The sequence below is a fragment of the Psittacula echo genome (assembly GCF_963264785.1).
Source record: "Psittacula echo genome assembly, chromosome: 2".
NCBI classification, from domain to species: domain Eukaryota; kingdom Metazoa; phylum Chordata; class Aves; order Psittaciformes; family Psittacidae; genus Psittacula; species Psittacula echo.
In genome coordinates, this window is record NC_137737.1 from 124,824,240 (window position 1) to 124,844,227 (window position 19,988).

The 19,988-nt window shown below is 41.4% G+C and overlaps 1 protein-coding gene across 2 annotated transcripts in view; it reads left to right on the plus strand.

Moving 5' to 3' along the window:
- TRIM55 (tripartite motif containing 55) overlaps positions 1-19,611 on the plus strand; it is a gene marked incomplete at both ends in the record, with an annotated part of 35,894 nt that extends 16,283 nt beyond the window's left edge. Inside the window, 3 exons of one of the 2 annotated variants that reach the window (XM_080610760.1) lie at positions 445-668; positions 2,515-2,802; positions 19,492-19,611. In XM_080610760.1, the coding sequence (XP_080466886.1) occupies positions 445-668; positions 2,515-2,802; positions 19,492-19,611 (632 nt within the window). The remainder of the gene's footprint in view (positions 1-444; positions 669-2,514; positions 2,803-19,491) is intronic. The other variant, XM_080610761.1, reaches the window with a different exon arrangement.
- Positions 19,612-19,988: the final 377 nt, after the last annotated feature.

The window sequence follows — 19,988 nt, forward strand, 5'->3', positions numbered from 1 at the left end:
TTTTGATGGCTTCAATGGTGTTTAAAACAAACAGGCATCTACAATTTCAAGAGGGATTTTTTTTCCTGGCAGGTTGTGCCAGACTAGGTATCCTCTCCCCAAAAGGTGCAGGGCTCTGCTGCACATCCCTCGTGAGGATAACTGCATTGACTGGACATTTTGTCCTCCTTCCCATGGAAAGGATCAGCTCTAGATTTTAACAAGCGTGTGTGTTCAGTGACCTCCCTGTTGTGAAGTGCCTGATGGCAGATGTATGGCAGTGCCCAGTCCAGGCTGGCGGGACTAGGCTTCTCACCAATGTTCTCTCCCCAGCCTGCATCCCCTGCCAGGCAGAAGGTTATCAGTACATCTGCCATGCAATTGTAAATGGCATTTTAATTGCATAAAGATTGTAGCTATCTTCATGTGTTGCTCATCCCTGTCCTTTTACATGTGTCCTATCAGAGGAGGAGGAAGAAGAGGAAGAGGAGGAGACGGTGGATGGTGAAGAGTTGGATGAAGTACACACAGAGTCATCAGGAGGGGAGGAGGTGGAGGAAGAGGTGGAGGAGGAAGGGGTTGAGACAGCACCACAGCCACCTCAGCAGGACCCAGAACCACAGAGCACAGCAGGAGAACCCCCAGCCGAACCCGCTGCAGTGCCACTGCCTGCCACCCCAGCTGGTCAGGTAAGTGCTCTGGTGCCCCGCTGCTCCACCAGCTATGCTGAGTGTGCCCTGACAGAGCAAAAAAACACTTCCCTGTGCCTTGTGGGCACCATTCGTCAGGAGCACGGCTAAGGGAGTTAATGCGCTGGAGAGCAGAATTGTTTATTGCCCTTGCACACATATGAACAACTGTACCCTGTCTTCTCAACCTGTGTACATATCGCTTGATAGGCAAAAGATTACACTGCTAAATAAGTGAGATGTATATGGGATACATAAGATAGAAGAGATTCAGTTTGGGAGTCAGGCACATTACCAATGAGTGTTCTGCTTGCGGTGGTTTAACTCAGACTAACTATAATAAATGAAATGGTTGTTAAAATAGTTTTACTAAGAGAATATGGTATTCTCTCTGGATTTAGTGAGTTTTTCTCCACCAATTTTTACATAATACTTCCTATCTGTTTTCTGTGAATGGCGTTTGCCACCTTCTGCTTTTGTCATGCTAGGGATTTCATCTAGGAGGATATAGGAACTTCATAGACCAAACAGGAGAGGAAATGGCCTCTTACAACCTAGCAGCAAACAGATTCAGGGTGTGAATAATTTAGGCCAGCACTTATTCTTAAGGAATGCAATTAGAATGAGACCATAATTGCCACATATTCTAAAAGACCTACATAAAAAAATATTATTTCATGTGCTACTTTAGCTGGCCTTACATACAATTAACTTAGCAAATTCTCCTCTTATGCAATTTACCCAGTGAAGCTGCTGAGCAGGTAAAGTCTGCTGTGAAGATATTTGAGTAGCCCAGTGTGAAAACAATAGAGCATGTAAAGGATCTTTGTAGCAAGCTCCCCACATAAAATAAGGGAAAATAAATACTATAGATTCATTCTTGCTGTGATTTAAAAACATACCTGAGTTAACACCCATTGTGTGAAAATGCTCTTAAATCAGGCTTTATTGATTTAGCTAGTTTGTCCTTTGAGGATTTGCGCTGACTTAACTAAGCTTATGTAGCCTAACTGATGTAGGGCTTTATGCAAAGAAGAACTAGACATGAACAATTCTGCCCACTAACATGAAGTCCCTCAATTCTAAGGCTAAAATGGGAAAGGTACAGCATGCTTCTGTAGCAACTGTAAAATATCATTAGGAAATGGTCAGATGTGGAGTCAGAAATGGCATGTGAGTGTTGCGGTGTGCAGGATACCTGTATTTCAGCTTTTGCCTTCTGATGCAAGAAGGGCAAAGCGAAAATGCTGTGGTGATAGCACGAACGGTGTGGGCGAGCCCTGAGAGCTTGGTGCAGGTAGAGAGGTGCAGTTTATCTGGCTGCTCCTCTACCTGGCAGAAAAACTGTGCTTGGCTTACAGCACTGATAACAAGGTTGGTGGGCAAATATTTCTCTCCAGTGTCTTTGCATTACCCTTATTCCGACTGCTCATATCAACAGGCTTGTTGGGAAATGTGTTGTTTTTAACCCAAAACCTGACAAACCATTTGTAGGTACCTACACTTGTCCACAGCTGGTACTGGTTCATGAGGCTTTTATGCAGAATTTCTTTTATTTTTAAGATTGAATTGGGTGTTTATCTGAATTATCAAGGAACCACTTGCTCCTTCCTTTCTCAGGCAGCATCCCCTCCCCAGCTAATTCTACCCTCCAATTCTATTGTTTGGATAACTTATTTTCTTTCCCTTATCTGTGTTACTGATATGATAGTTGCTTTTGCTTTGCATTTTGATTATAATTCTTTCAGACCATATATAAAAACATGGCATGCAGAGCAATGTGGCAATGGCAGGAAGGTAACATGGTGCACTATGCTTGTTCTTCTCTTTATCTGTCCTGATTAAGGATGAGGTTGTGACACCAGGTGGTTCTCAACAGACTGCAGAGTCTGACACTCAAGTGCCGGCCACAGCAGAAGCCACAGATCCTTTGTTTTACCCTAGCTGGTATAAAGCTCAGTCACGGCAACCAAGCAGTCCGAGCTCAACCCCAGTGAGTGGGCTGGGGACAGTAGGGCCTCCTGTTTCTCTGGAAACAAGTGCAAAGAAGGCAGAAGCCTCAGCAACAGCAGCGGTCGAGGAGAGTGCACCGGGGAGTGGTAAGGAAAGTAATTCCACTGCAGCGACTTCCAAGGTCAGTGCTACTGAAGTCACCCCAGAGGGCTGTGATGCGCAGCAAGGCGGGAACGGCATCTGCTAAGGAAAATGTGACTTAACTTTCCTCTGCATGCTAAAGAATTATAATTTCAGAAATACAAAAACAGCACAAATTGTCATTTCAGCAAATCCCCTGGATTTACAGACGGTTTCAATATGTGGCATGCTGACTTTTCAGCATTAGAGCATGCCAATGGCTGCTTGTGCTTAACTGCCAGTGCATCTCACTTGTGTGAGCTGTTACCCGAGTTGCTCATGCGCATGCTCAGAAGCTGTTGGAGAGGCTGGGCAATGTCTCTGTGCATCAGATGCATGCATTAGCAGCAGACAAATCTTGTGCAAGATTACTCCCTTCACCTGTGTAAGCCTGTGTATACCACATGCCATCCTACTACTGCTGGTTGAGCATCTATGGCTTGGCTTTGCCTTGTGCAGCTCTGTGGGTGCACCTGGAGTGTATGGCTTTCGCACGTGAACACGAAGCTATGCAAATACCCAGAGCCTTCTTGTGTACTTGATTGCCTCTCGGTAAGCAGTGTGATTTCCTAGGTTCAGATCTGTTGCAGAGGGTTTCATCCAAGGATTCTTGGGACTTGATTAAAGAAGAGCAGGAAGATAATATATTCCAGTTCTGTGTTAGACTTCCAGCAGCATGATGGGATAACAGATACCAATGTATTAAGTACAGGAGGGTGTTTTCCTTAAAAGTACGATGTTAGAGTTGGTATAACTTGAATTTGAATATTCCTTCTTTTGTATATGTGTACGAACGCCGCATGGGTCAAAGATTCAAAGAACAGAACTGAGGGAGCTGTGTGTGAAGGATTTGCACAAAACACCAGCTCCAGCTCTAGTGACTGGTTACCAGCCCATGCGCAGCACTCTCTAAGTCAAACCATCCTGATTTACAGGCTTAAGCTGTATGTTGTAACAAAGCAATTACCTGTATGTGTGTGATGAGATTATGCGTGTGTGTGTGAAAAAGCGCAAGTGGGTAGTAGGTATTTAATGCTGTTTCCTTTAAAGTTGGAGTTGACCATTTAGCATACATAAAAGATCTTTTTGATTTTTGATTTGATGATAAACCATCACATGGTGAGCAAAAAGTTAGCAGGATTTCCTACAGATATGATAAAAGAGCACTTATCTTTTAGCAGTGACACTTGGATTTGCTGATGGAATGATTCTCACCAGCTCCAAACTTAACAAAAGCAACATTTGACCCCAAATTTCAGTAATTATTTTTCAAGTCATGCTTTGATTTGAGAATATTTGAGTGGAATAAAAAAAGTAAAATTAAATTATCAAGCCTGCTAGGACCTTGCCTTAAGTATTCCAAGTGAGCTGGCAAAAGCAGGTAAATTCACAGTGGAATTTATTGCTGCTGTTCCTTCCTATCTGTTCTACAGGCAGTCAAGCCTCACATTAGGCAGGTAAAATCTGTATGGGGTTAGTTTCCTGGGAGCTTGCCTACCTGTGGTCTGCTTCCCTGGATCCTAATTTACCAACAGCAAGTAAAGGAGCAAACCTGATGTTTGATGTCGATAATTGTCTGAAAAAAAGTGACAGTCTGGTACCCAGCTCCTTCATTGTCGGGTATGAGGAAAAAAAACAGGGAAAAAAGATGTCAGTTCCCATTGGCATGTGAGTTTTGGGGTGCTGGTTTTCAATATTTCCCAGGTCATGAGTGACACTGACATTCTAGGAGGAGGAGGATGTTGAAAAGGGTAGCACATGGTTCTGCGGATGCAGGGAAGGAGCAAGAAGTGCAGCTGAGGATGGGATTGCCCCTGGACTGGAGACAGAGGAAAGGATAGGAAAACTCAGGAAGCAGAAAGGTGCAGAGTGTGCTGAAGAACAGAAAAAACAGACTGACTAAGCTAGGAAGGGTGATGCCAGGAGATGAAGCCACAGTCAGATCTACAGATCTCAGCTGAAATGTCTCTATGTCACGAGCAGCATGGCTGCTGTCCTGTGGCAGTGATAATTTCTAAGTATGTGAACTTCAACTTTGTTTTTTTCCTGCATGTGATTTTACACAACCCACTCTGAAACACCATATTTGTGTATTTTTTTTTTAAAACCCTGGCTGATCAAACCCTGGTTCTTCGCACCACTGTTTTTATTCCCTTCTTCCAATTAAAGGATGTCATGGAAAAGTGCTGTGTAAACAGAGCTTTTTCACTAAATGCAGTGATAATGACTAGTTTGTGTCATGACAACACTGGTGAAGCACTTTTCTTATTTTCTCACAGGAGTTAGCATTCTGCATATCACTTTTGGCATTTCTTATCATACTACATCATCTTTGGAATCTGATTCAATACATGATTTGTACTTTCATGGGTAGGAAACATTTCCTTTTACCATTAACTAACAGTTCAAATAGTGTCTGTGGTGATGTTCCTACATGGTTTTAAGGGACTTTTCCCCTTTATTCCCATCCAAAACCATCATGCTAGTTCACAATACAAGCTGCCTAAAACATTTCTTCCTCCCGCCTTGGAAATGCCACCCTTCATCTTACTCCTGCATGGTTAAATATTGCATCCCTAGTTCAAAGTGAAAAGAGACATTTACTTCCTCAGATATATGGGCTTATATTTCAGTTGCTGTTCAGATGACCAGCAGGATAGAGAACCCGTGGGTTGACAGGAGATGTGAAAAGCCCCGAGCTTGTTCAGCCCAACAAATTGGGGAGGAAGATCTGGAAAGTTGTCATCAGAGGGGCAAACACCAGGAAGCAAAATCCATTGAATAGTCCTGCAGCTGTGATTCCCACCATGAGCAAATCACTGGTGTTCCCATGGGAGAATGACTCAAGCCCTGCTCCACGAGGTCCCCATGGACAGAATAGAGAGACTTCCTCCCAGCCCAGGCCACACATCACACCCCACATGTTGGGGACTCCTCTTCAGGTCCTTTTCCCACCAATGGCGTCCAAAGTTGTCTCTCCCACATTCACAATGAGCATTTAGTACCAAACGTGACCTCAAATGCACTCACATGCAGCTGGGAGGGAATAAGCCCCTTAGACACCCAAGGCTGTGTGTGTGTTTTTAACTATCTGTGCTTAAAAAATAGGGCATTTGTAGGCAAAAGCTTTTTTTTTTTTTTCCATTGGTCACACTGCTTAATTGCTGAAATACCTGTAAGACTAAGGACTGAGAACTTCACTACCCAGTGAAGTTGTCCCAGATGTAAATACTGTAGACTAAGCCTTAACTCCTTTTTGGTAGATTTGTCCAAGATTTAGTTCTTCCAGCTCCAAATTCATACCGCTGGTACGTAAGACATGTGTATATTCAATTTCCAAAGTGATATGGCTGATCTGCAGAGAATTCTGTGTTACTACTGGGGCATTTAATCTTATCTACTGAAGACTAAAGACCTCTGACACAAATAAATAGTAGTTACCTTTAGGTATATGCTCTAACAACCGAAGAATTGCATTTTGGTCTATTCTTCAACATAAAAATGCTGGGGTTTCCTTGCTTCTATACTGCACTGTAAACATTGTACATGTTAGAGTGTATCTATGAAAAATTATAAATTATTATTCAGCTTTTATGTGCAAAAATTCCAGCACTATGACTGAAGTATATATCTCCATAATAAAAGGGGGAGAGGGAAGAAGCTATCACCTATGTTTTGGACACATAAGTTATGCAAAATTATGCACTGTCTGGTGGTAATTTGAATTTGAAAAGCATCAGACGCTGTGAATCTCAATTAAATTTATGGATCATAGTTTATTTTCACTTATTTGTGTTTGGTTTTGAAAATTCATTGTATTATTACAAGAGGACATAAAGCCTGTTTGTAGTCCTGGGAAATCAGGCATGCGAATAGCATTATGCTCTTTTATTTAACTTCTCTTTCTTTTTGAATTCAAAATACCTTTTGAAATTAAAACCAGACAAATGCAGAAAGCTTTCATTTCTACCGTTTGAGACCTCTTTCTGTGCAGTCTCTGGTGACAGCTTTATGATTTATTTAATCATGAAATTGAAAGGAGGTGAGGGAGAAAGGCATTTTGGACTCTATTTGCATAAAAATTATTTTCTCCTCCAACTGTAGTAAGGTGGCTGTTTGGACAGTTTACGTGTCTTTATCTTTCATGTGAGATATCAGGTCACTGCCCTTTTCTCCTTTTCTGTGATAAGCCCTGAAAGCCACATAATAAAATTACTTGAAATTACTGTAATAATAATTTATAATAATAATATAAATCTGCATGATTCTTATCATAAAAGCAACATATATGTTATTTTCAGGCTATTTTAATAGAATGCACTGATAGGGATTTCCTTGCTTTTTAACAGCAAAAAGAACTTAGTTCCACATATTAATTCTCAAAATCTGTTTAAGGGCTGCTGCACTCTGAGAAATTATATTGATGCATCAAGAAATTTCCTCAGAGTGCAGGAGGGTGTATCAGCAGGGATATGGCAACAGGGGTGCAGCCCCCATGTGTACATGTTGCTTGGTCTAAGAAGGGATGAAAGGAGATGATTTAGCATGAGCAAAATAGGTAACTCACACTGGAGAGCCACATCCCACTTGAGGGAGTGCCTAAGACAGAAGTATAATCACCACAGGCTGCTTCTGTGTCTGATGGAGGATGAGAGGCAGCTCCAGTAAGAGAGACATTTCACCAACTGCTTCTGGTTCACACTTGGTGCCTCTTCACATCTTCCTGCTGAGCATAAGGTGACACTGCTCAGCATCTCAAGCTGGGGAGGTCTTTTGAAGTGAATCTGACCCTCTGCAGATGACAGCCAGGAGCCAGTGATTAAAACACTGGTAATAGGAATAACATCAGTGAGCTGCCTTGCCCCCATGGGGAGCAATGTACTAGTGAAGGGTGACATAGATGTTAACAAGCAGCCCTTTCCAGTGCATGGGAGAAAAAGATCTTGGAGTCCAAACCAAAAACTTAAGAGAGCTTAGAGACAATCTGTGTGAGGGGTTACAGGAGGTGAAGCAAGCCTTCACCAAGTCTTAAGTTGTCTTCTTGTGTTTGGTCTCAGAAGAGAGGCTAAGTGAGCCAAGAAGAATACATATTTTATGCATCAGACTTCAGAAACTCATTCACCCATTTGGCATTTCAGGGCTCAGGCATGCGTTTTTGTGCTTTGTGTAATGAAGATTACTGAAGGATGCTACCAGTGGCATACAGGTGTGGAGCTTAGGCATATGCAGTGTGTGTTTTGTAATTGCTTGTGGCATCTAACTGTTGGATCAGCACACCTGAAGGGGCATATGGCTCTTCACGTTCTCAGAAATCTGACTTTTAAGTATGCATTGAGTCATTTTTAGTAGTAAGATTAGTTTGTAGGAGTGTTGGACATCTATCACTTCTAACAGTGCAAACATCCAATACTCCCAGCTAACAAGCCAGGTATGTAAGCTCCTCTTGCTGCCCAGCTTTAAGCAACCAAATGTGAAAAGCCAGCCCTAAGCTCTGCCATTCTATTCCCTTGCGCAGACATCTGGCAGGTAGAGAAAGCCATGCACATCCAGAACAGTAAAAACACTTTCCAGGAATGTGTAGTCTTTTAAAATATCTTCACATGCACTCTATCCCTTGGTTTGTAATAGAGGAATCACAAAAACCAGCAGTGGCAGGTATTTGTCACTGGAAAGAGACAGATCCCAAATTACCTTAGATCTGCTTAAATTATTTCATTCTGGTTAAAATACAGAGGGGAATGGATTCGTGAGGAAAAGTTTATTCAATTTTTTCCCTAATCAGATTTTTGTAGGCAACATCTCTCATGCAGTGACACCATATAAATGTGGGAGAGTTTATGAAAGTCTTGTATTTGCCTTGGTGTCTGGTTATTCAGTTTATTTCACCTAAAATGAAGTACTGGACCTCATATTCTGTTGCTCAGCTCTCTGTGGCTCCAAAGGACTCACGCACACACATTTAGTCTGAAAGGAAATGCAGGTTAATCATCCACAAACAGTGTTCTGATCTAATTTCCCATCACTGCCAGTAAGTTCAGTGCTTTAATTCCGTGAGGACATAAAATATAATCAGGACTGAGCTCTTTGGGAGGAGAAATACTAATGGAGTGGCCTATGTTAATCTTGTTTCATTAGTTTTAAAATTTTCTATTACTTGCTTGCAACCTTATGCCATCTGCAAGAATTACCATAGGGACAGTCCTCTCTATATTCATGTATTGTAGTTCTCTTTGCCCTGCTGCTGAATACTTCCATTTCAGCTGGTGATCCTTCAAATATTTTTGCATGCACTTTAACTCACATATCAGAGAGGTCATTACTTAGCTAAGTTTTAGCCCCCTGGTTGTCATGTCAATACACAGACAACACAGACAAAATTAGATCCTTCAAAACCAAAATAAGCCCAAGATAGATCATGCTGTGCTCATTGCCCATGTGCCTCTGCTTTTCCACCACCTATAAAAGGTACCGTCCCACATTTTAGCATAGAGCTGCTCTGGAATGATTCTGTGAGTGTGGCAGTAGTACACAAATGATTTCCTTTCTCTTCTCTGAATTGGAAATTCAGTTTTACCAATCTGCTCAGATAAGGAAGCTCTTCAAGCCAGCTGCTCCAAGAGAGGGGACTGCTTGCTCGAGAGAAGGCAGTCTTGCAAGGCTGGATCTGGCAGGAATGATGCTAAGCAAGGGTCTCCCTCCCCTCTGGCCCACTCAACACAACGTTCACATAGCTTGCCCCCAGAGTGGGATGAGAAGTTTGTTAGCATCAGCAGCAGGCACAGCCCAGGCAGCTCTCTCAGGAAGTCAGCTACTCTTCCAAAACCTCTCTGCTCCCTGCCACAAGTGTATTTAATGCTAATGAAGGATCTAGGAACGTGGAGAGCAAAAGCCAACTTGATATTCACCATCTAGGTCTTGATATACTTGCACTGTATCTTTTTTTAGGTAGAAAACTGGATTTATTTCTGTACTGTTAAAAAATCTGCAAGGTTTGACTGAATGAAAAATGGGTCATCTATCCTTTGTGAAGTCAGGCCTTTTGCAGGGGTCCCATGAATCTGCTAGTGTAAAGGCCCAAATTAAACTCAGTTTGAAGCTTCTTCCTAAACTTTTCTTAAATTTCACTTGAAAAAAAATGTTGAGCCTGTAGCTGAAATGCAACACAAACACCAAAGTCAAGAAACTCAGTTAATGGTCAAAAAATTCTGCCTTTGCTTCTCTGTAATTTGACTTAGTAAGCTGGGACTCAGTTATAGTGGCTGGGTCTGAGGCCACTCATGCAGATGTTCAGTTGGTGGCAAATTCTGCCTCTAACTTTCCATTTTGTATCTTGACTTCATGCTTCAGGTGAGTGTTTTTTTCCTCAGTTTAGTAAATACATGCAGAGAAAATGAGGAAAGTCTTGATTGTTCCTTCTTTAACACCTCTCTCTCCCTTGCTTCTGAGAATTATTTGGGTGATTCAGAGACAGCAGTGATGAGTCGTGAGGGCAATGCATTAAGACCAGTTTTCAGACAACAGTTTCTCATAATTAATATGAGCAGCAAATACTTCACTTGAAGTTTTACCTCCAATAGTCTGTGGTTTGTCTGGTGAGTCATAGATACCATCTGATTTATGTATATTTAATTTTTTCAGTCCATTACTAGCAAAAGGACCTCCGCAATGACAGAGTGGACAAAATTATTTATCCTGTTCAAATTAATACAAAGCCAGGCTCACCTAGACATTGTCTTTCTCATTGTCTAGCTCATTTAAACACTGAATTCTACTTCCACTCGAGCTCCTCCTCCAAGCATCACTTGTTCTGCTCATTGTTAAAGCATTCAGAAAGGAGAGTGTAAACAAAAATATTTCTTAATCAAGGATGAACTGTTGCTGGTTTACATCAGAGTATGGTAGATATATGTCACAACAACACAAGCCACCTGTTTGTGAAATATTTGGTTAGTTATCCTACAGCTTTGAGACAGTTCAGACTTTCAGTGTAGTCACACACTTGTCTATGAAAAGCAGTATTTGTAGGCCTGTAACCATTAGAGGTGGATCAGTATTTAAATACCAGGCTACCTGACCGAAAATCCCACCAGCAGTAATTAATAAACTGGCCTGAGTCCTTCTGTTTGTATATTGTATCATGCCACTTCCAGACTTTCCTGACTTTTGAGCAGGCAAGGAGCCTGCAGTACCCTGCAGGATTCAGTTTCCACCTACCTTTGAAATGGACATAAAGATTAGAGGGCAGTATGTCCAGCCAAATTGAAATGTTAAAAAACGGACATTGCAAACAGTGTTGATTCCATCTGAGATCCCTTTCTCAGGTATTACTGACATCTTTACAATAATCTTCAGGTCATTAAGTAGTAGACCGGTGACTAATTCAGAAAACTTATTAGCCCAGGCTACTGGCCAACAGAAATAGATAGGTGCTGCAATGTGCAAACCACACTGCAGATGTCCAATATAGATGTCACGCCTTTGACTGAGCAGAGAATGAGGATCTCACAACCCCAAAGAATAAGTTATCAGAATTTCTCATTGCTCTTTTTAATTTAAAGAGCACCTTATAAAATCTGCCTCAGTCTATCTCAACCACCGAAGGTGGTGATTGAAATACAGACCCAGTCTGAGCACTCCTGGCTCAGCACTTCTGCCCACAAAAGTGACTTCTTTTTCATGATGAAACACATGCTGTATGACTTGCTCTATTACAAAATGCCTTACTGAGGAAAGGTAGCTGTCTTTTCCCCCATCAGTGCAGGTGAGAAGTTACAATGTCTGGCATCAGATTTTATTTTATTTTTTTATGAATTCATTTTTACATTTATGCACAATTTCATAATTTAGTTTTATAAAATAAATAGATCTCTTTAAAAAATAAAATGGAACCAGTGCCTGCCCAGATGCAGGTCAGTTCCAAGCTTGTTTCTTGTGACAGTTGCCTGTGATCTGTTCTCTACAATAATCAATAACTGTGACTGAATCTGAGGCTTTAAAAGCAGCATTTATCACAGCTTCCTCAGACTTCACCTGGGAACAGGGCAAGACGAGCAGGAGGAAGCTTGATTTAATATGTTGCGCATTGGTTGATTGAGCGCTGTGAAGCAAACCAGCATTGCTAATGTGCAAGCAAAGATTACAGTGTGAGATGTGATACAACAGACATTTGTCCAGGAAGTCACAGTGCTACTCACTGAGCAACGTGTTGTTCGAATAGAGTAATTTCTTGGCTACCAGCTTCACTTGCTGTGGTTGTAGCAAGGAGAAGGTTCAGGCAACAAAGGAAAAGGGGCAACAGCAACATGAGATGAGGGGAAAAGGGGGTTTTAACTGTGGCCAATAATTTCTTCCTCTGTTTTGTGCTAGCTTTAAAGAATAGCAACTGGTTTAGCTGAAGTTCCAGCTTTTCTTCCTGCATTTCCATCAGTGTCGTTTTGTCTCTCAAGAGAAAGTGTGCTGTGTCCACAGCTCATGTATACCCACCCCTCTTCCCCACCACGTACTTACAGCAACCCATTAGTCAGTCAGTCAGTCAGTCACAATGTGAGCAGTGCTCCAACCTGCAAGAGTGGTATGTGTCTACACAGCTCACAGCCATGCTGGCTCCATTACCGGATCCTGTGAATGGAGCTCTGGGTGAGTTACAGTCTGAACTGACACTCTGTTTCATTCACTGGATTTACAAAAATGCTCTTTGCAGAGGAAGAAAAGCTTTAAATTACAACAGTCCATGTTACTCAAAGGAAAGAGTACTGACAGAGGCATGATGTTAAACCATTACTAGGCTTGCTACTTCTCCTGAAAGCTAATAGCAGAGTTTCTCTGGCATGGATTAGATGGGTTACTGCCACAGAGGAGTTCTTGGAAAGTGTTTACTTCACATTTAACTTGCTGATCTGAAGTCATATCGACTTGTCTGATGAAGCAGCAGTAGGAAGAAGAGGAGGTAACTGGTAGCCTTGAGTAGCTTTCTGGTACTGGTGGCCAGTGCATATCACCCCTCCAGCCCTTCAAGATGACCCTTCTGTTGTTGAAAGGGAACAGAAATGACATGGTTGATTGATCAGGATGTCCTCAAAAGCTTGATTCTGAGAAGGATGAGAAATGATGTGTGGATAGATCTGGGAAAGACTCTTTCGATCAGGCAGCCTTAACATTCACATATTTGTAAGAGCCTTCTCTTGGGTTTCCTCCATTGTCCTGGACAGTAGCAGGACAAGGTTTTATGCAAATATACAGTTAATCACTCTCAACAAAAAGTAATGCCAATGAGGTGCAGCAGTGGGTGAAATACTACACAAGTATATTACTTCAGGCTTTTTTGTTTGAGTCATGAATAAGATATGTGAGATAAATAAGGGAATTCAATTTCCTTAGTCCAAAATAACAATTAGAAGAAAGCTGCTCTCTAACACCATTCTGTAAAACTGTTTCCACCACTGGTTCAAGTGTTTGGACCTCCATATCCTACAGGAGATGTGTGGATTCTGTGTCAAAAGAAGCTAGCAGGGCTGTTTTCCTCTGAAATATATTTGGCCGCTTCGAGGTCATTTTATAAGAGACATTGCATTAGACATTATGCACATAATGTTAATTGTAATCTAATGAAAATCTATTGAAGAAAGGCATTTCTTCCCAATGGACTTTTAAAATTCATTACTGACCACTATTGAGTGACATATTTAGTACTGTGACTGAGAGAGGTTGTCTGTGCATATTATTTTGCCTGCTAGTATATGCATTTCTGTGGCAGGCAATTGTAACAATTATTTTAGAGAATATTCTGTTGGCTCCCCCTAATAAAAAAAGATAAGATCTCTGCAAAATAAGCAGCCTCTTAGCTTGAAACAATATTGTTGTGATACATGTGACAGCTGCCAGGTGTTACACTGAAGGAGCTAGACTGCATAAAAATAAGAAAACACAATACTTGAACTAAAGTTTAAACTATTCAAAAATAACCTGTTGTGCTTCTTTTGTTTCCGCTGCCTGGAAGTGTTAAGTGCCAGAAGTGTAACACTTGACATTTGAGGCAGACGAACATAGCCTACAGATTCTGTGATTGCCTTGCCACCAGCTAGCATTTTTCAGTCATGCCTTTTCTTGTCAACACTGGGGGCTGTTTCTAAACAGCCCAGCGAAAATACGGGAATTAACTGTAATTTCTCACTCCTTTTCTGAGGCTGAAACCTTTTCTGAAACCATAGAAGCAGCTTGTATTTTTACTGCTTCTCTCTCCAAGACCCGCATTTTACAACCTATTCACACTCTTGCTGTCCGGCTGGATCAAGAGGAGGCAGTGAAGGCATTGGGTAGTTCACATGCCTCTAAGGGTGTAGATCCATTTTTTTCTCTGGCAGCTAAGGTGATTTAGGAGTTTCTTGCCAAATTGCCCTGCTTCTTATTCCTGTCCAGATGCCACCACTCACATGGCATTTGTGCTGAGGCAGCTGTTTGTTGGGCTGTGTTGGAATCAAGTCATTCAAATGGTCCAGGTTTAAAAATACCTTCCTTCACCTCAAAAAACAACACAAAATTGATGTCATTCCAGTGACATTCCCATTCTTAGTGCAGCCCTGCAAACAGCTGCAGCAATGCAAATGGACAATGAACCATAGAGGCAAAGTAAGAAGAGATGGATGAGGAGCCAAGGGGCAGGACCTGCTTTGGTTAGCTTTGTTGCTCCAGAAAACGTTCATATAGTGTGTAGCCAATAAATAACCGTCAATCTGCATAGCTGTAAGGATAACCCCATAACCTGGGGCATACTGACTCCTAATAAACCCCATGCATTCTTTTCTCACTTTTTTTCACTGTAAATCTAGACCTTTCTCATCAATTTGGTCAAAACTGAGACCATGACTCTACAAGATGGTTTGAAGAATTCAGCAATAGATCAGTGTTCAAGTAGTACAAATTCACTAGGTAAAACCATATTTGTTCAAAAAATGTGAGATAATTTTTTCTTTGCCAGCAAAGGCACAATCTATGCTCCTGTGGACAGCATAAAACCAGCAAACATTTTTGTTTTCTGATTAATTACAAAAATTATCATTTAATTATGCTTAATCCAGATAAAATATACTGCTCTACTGATCTACAGCCCTGGAGGAAATAACCATTTCAGCCCCCATTTCTCTTATTTCTGACATCTCCCTGCAAGCTGGTGTGATATAATCTCTGAGAAGGACATTATAACAATGGTTCCTCCAGATCCCACCTTATCAGAAGGCATTAAAAAATAACCAAAATTTCCAGAGCAAAAACCAAATTAAAGAAGACTAGGAAGACCCTTCACCTTTTCTCCTCATTTCCTAAATTTAAGAGTTACTGACCTTGTAAAAGTGATAATGCAGTCAAAGTTCTCAATTTCTAACAAGTAGTTTTCTGATATCCTGAAGTATTTGACTGAAATCTTTCTTGTGAAATCTTACTTAAAAGCCAGATCTAATCTAACCCAATCACGAAGAGTGTCTCTAGAGTCAGCAGAAAGAAAAGGGCACCTCCAGAGGGCAACCCACCCTATAGACACTTCTGAGTACGGGACAGATCACCCTCCGGTTGTGCCTTCCTCTCATCACTCCCATTATAGGGCATGAATACAGCTTGCTTGAGTGGATATCTCATTTCTGGATGACTCAAGTTTGGTAATATGGATGCCAGTCTTTGTACCTAAAGGCTATGGAGGTTAATGGAAGTAAAGCAGAAAATAATGTGTAGATTTCATTTTGTTTCAAGTCTCTGGAAGGTTTAGACTGCCTCTTTTTCCCCAGCATAAATGGGATAACTGCTAGACCCCAATAAATGAAAACATTATGACAAAGCCATCCTACTCACTCCTTTCCCCCCTCTACACCTTTATAAGAACTGTGTACAGATGTAAGTAGTGCTCTGCTTAAGGAAGCAAATGCTGAAAGATGCTGAATACCTGCAACTTTGATACAACTCATCAGGTTAAATTCTGAGATCCTTATTCATGCAAATTTTAGTGTGCCAGATGCTGAGGAGTGCTGAATGGCTGCTCAGTGGGAGTTGTGGTTGCTCAGCACTTCCAAAAATTTGGCTCGTGAACTTCAGCCTGGACTTTGCTTATGGGAAAAGCAAGCTCAACCATCAGTCATGCAGGGTGTGCTTTCCTCCCTGCTTCATGAGCTAGCCTGGTGAAAATTCCTGGTGCTTATTGAGAGCATAATCTGATGTCACTCTGCACCACAAGGGAAAATATAAATCAAAGTGTAAGTATTCATCACTCTCTCAGCATTGGCCTAATGTGATTAATGTAATCTGAGGTAAACACTTTAGTTATTCCTTATTACTGTTAGCGACACAAGTCAAGGGTTGGGACTTGTTATTCTAGGTAATGTGAAAAACAGCTCTACCCATGAGATCTCCAAGACTAAGATAAAGCTCGAGTAGAAGCTTGACAACAGTTACCTAATAGCAATGGATAGACACAACGAAGTGTTGAATCTGAACCATCTGAAAGGCATGTGGCAAGGGCTGTGCCGTGCTCAGCAGAAAGCTTTTCTCTGGCAGCAGAGCAGGGCTGCAGTAATAGGGAAAGCGAGATGATCTGAGATGAGATTGCAAGGACCTGCAGAGGGGCTGGATACCCTAATCCTATTGACACTGCTTCTCAATTGACAATTGCCCAATTGACACTGAGCCCGACTTCTGCTTTCTACCTTTCAGAATCACTTCCTAGTTCAAAGAGGTTGTTTTCTGTAGAAGTCTGCAGCTTTGTGTCACGCAATCTCAGAACAGTGTATAACTCTGAGTTGTGTGGGCTGCAGTTGGAAGGGAGGAACTGACTTAATGTGGACAGAGTTGCTCCTGGCACCTTTTGATGGTCTCTTGCCTCACATGAGGATAGGGTACCTTAGTCACTGTATGACTCAGAGCACAAATACTAAAGTGTCACAGGTGTGAAAATGCAAGTCTAAAAGGTGTCTGGGCATGATGGCAAATGATTGCTCTTGAGAAGACACATTGAAATATTGCAGACTGGCAGCCTGCTGAGTCCAGCAAGGTGCAGGGAGTAAATGCTTCATCCAGCCAAACCCAGTGGGAATATGTTGGAGCTCTGACATTGTTTTGCTGACACAGGAAGATGTCATCACAGCAGAATATGAAGGAGTTAACACCTTATGAAATGCAGATTTGGCAGTGATGCAGACAAAGATTGTTTTGTTTGAAATGCAGTACCAGCAGAGTTGGTTAACAAGGCAATGCAGTCATCTAGCCAGTCTAAGTCATTACGTTGTGATTTTTGTCTTCTTACACGTTAGGTCCAAATTCTATGAAACAAGCTACTTACTTAACCTTAAGTTCATACATTTGCTTCAGAGTTAACCTTAGTTTAATGTCTACTTCTGGATAGTAGCTGGTTGGAACAGCAAGTGGAAGTGCTAAAGGAATCCCATCTTGCACAGGCAGAGAAACTATGAGGTACCACTGTGGTTTTAAGTAAAAAAAATACAAGCAATTCTTTATTAAACCTCTAGCCAGTCCTATTCCTTTGAAGAGTGAGAAGTGAGGCAGGCTGTCCCATGCCTCCTTACATGCACTAGTGAAGGCTCATTGCACAAAACTGCACAACCAATTTCAAACCAATTCTTGGCTAGTTCAGGCAAAAGTCCTTCCAAAAAAAAAGAGGCAAATTTTCAACAGAGGTCTAATAGGACACCTACACTGCTGTACCCCAGTATCGATCAAGATATGTGATATATACCCCAGGATCGAGAGAGCACAGGATCTCTTATAACTCAAAGCCTAGCCATGTATTTAATGCTGATACCTGGATTTTGTAATCAGGTTGAAAGGTTTGCATTCATTCAGCGCTTTCCAGTGCTGAGGGGCAGATCTTCTATAATCAGGACTCAATTAACTACCTGCCTTTTCAGCTGAAGATCTATCGCCATGGGCCCAAAACTTTTGCATAAGCTTGGGAGACAGCCCTTCTCACTAACGTTGCTGAAAATGGACTTTGGTATTCAAATAGGCAGCTATTTCTCCCAGGTTTTTGATCATGCTTGTGCACTTATTAAAATGCATTATAAAGTTAGCAAGCAAAAGCTATATTCTTCTCCAAGATCCTTGTCCATAAAAATCCTTTCTGAGCCATGTATTTTGCAACAAATAGCAGTGAGTGCCTTGCTTTGAAAACATGAATCAAAGTAAAAGGTTAGTCTATATTTCATACATTTTCTCAGGTAGCATTTCATTGGAACAAGTAGGGTTATTCCAGTCTAAAGCAACTGAGGATCTGCATCTAAAAAAGGAGCTGTGAACTCTAATTGCATATAAAGAAATAGGGAGCTATGTTTTTCATACCTCCATGCAGTCTTTTTTGTTAGTGTCATGACACTTGAATAGGTAGTAACTGGAATGAAGCCCAGTAGCAAATTTATACTTAACATGCCATTAGTTCTTACTAATTCCTGTGGTACACTCTAACATTAAACACTTACAGAAATGCTTCAGAAAGTCATCCATCCCGTGCTTCAGTTCCTCACAAGCATCCTTGCTTCATTGTTTGTTCCTGGATATCTCTGTTAGCATCACTCCTTTGGTAACTTCCATTTAGGACAATATTATATAGATTGAGACATGTTAAAATTCAGAGGACACCACTCTCATTTTCCCTATATCAAGTAGTATCTTGACATCAAATAATTCTCCTAAGATCATGATAAAGTTCCCAAATGAAGGTGAAATGCTGCACAGAGAAGGCTAGCAGTATGGCAATTTTAATATTAACAATGTACAATAATTTATGTGGATACCTAGGAATATAAAGAAGGGGAAAAATTCCTGTATATTGCAAGTTAAATAGTGGTTTTAATAATGAAGACACAAGGTATCCCTTAGCTACCAAATCACCCATTTTTACATGTTTTATCTTTAATAGGATTTCAGATGCTGTCACAAATCAGTCTTCGTTCTCTGCCAAAGGGATCTGAAAACACTGGAATAGTAAAATATTTCTGCATATTATATTGGTCTGTTAAATATTCAGCTAATTTTCAAAATAGTAATAATTGCTGTGATTAGCAGTTACAGCATATTGTGTCTAGATTCCTTTTTTTACTGTAAGCATAGGATGCCTGTGCAAATAAAACCAGAATTTGCCCTGGAATATAAGCAGAAGCTTTTATTTCTGTATTATTTATTTCCTATTCTTGGGCTGAGTGAAATTGAAGTGAAATAAATACTAAAAGACTTTAAAGAAAAAAAGAAAAGATAAAAGCCACCACATCCAAGGCAGATTTCATGACAGCAGAACAAGGATCACTTTGAGTGGCAATGCACTGACAATAACTTTTGGCTTTGGTCCATATCAATCTGGAGGCCCAGCTATGCAAGCCAAGCTGGCTCTGGATCACTTCTAAGCAAGCAGTTATCACCGTCAGTGCAATAATATTCCAGAAGTCCAAATCAGGATTAAGCCCTTTACATAGCTGTGACACAGCTCACCTGGTGTAAGCCTCCCTCTTCCATTGTCTGTGGCAAAAGTCCTTCTGACTTCTCTGGCATTAGAAGTCTTTCTGGCCTCCCCAGATTTTCATGCTTCCCGCCTTTCCTCCTCTTTCCCACTTCATTCTGGTTTTCTGCATGTCGTGAAATCTTAAGGATTTTAATGCAATTCCTCTTTTCCTTTTCCGTTTGTCAACCTTTCCTTCCTTTACAGGCTGGTTCTGAACCATCCCCTCAAGGACAAGTGGAGGAAACTCCCGTGAGCAATGAGAGAGATGACGAGCCGGCTCGTCATATCTTCTCCTTCTCCTGGTTGAACTCATTGACTGAATGATGACTCACTCCGGCTGGCTTCTGGTGTGCTTCTCCTCGGAAGGACCACAAGCGCCCGCAGCCTGGCTGCAGTCAGCAAAGAAACTGCCCTGGAAAGGGGCATCCAAGAGGGTTTTGTTCCCAGGAACTCAGTTGGCCTCCATGTTGTACCCAGCCCTTGAGATGACAGTCCTGAGAGGGATGGGGACATGGGGACAAATTACTATGCTGTATTGTACTCAGAGTGTTTTTCAATAATTTCTTGTTTCCAAGGGGAAAACAGCATCACTTCAGCTGTAGGCTGAGCACTGCTAGTGTTTTGTTACTCACTTTTTGGCACGTCCCTGTGTAGGTGTAAATGCTTCACCACTGTTAGCTAAAATGCTGGTATGAGATTCA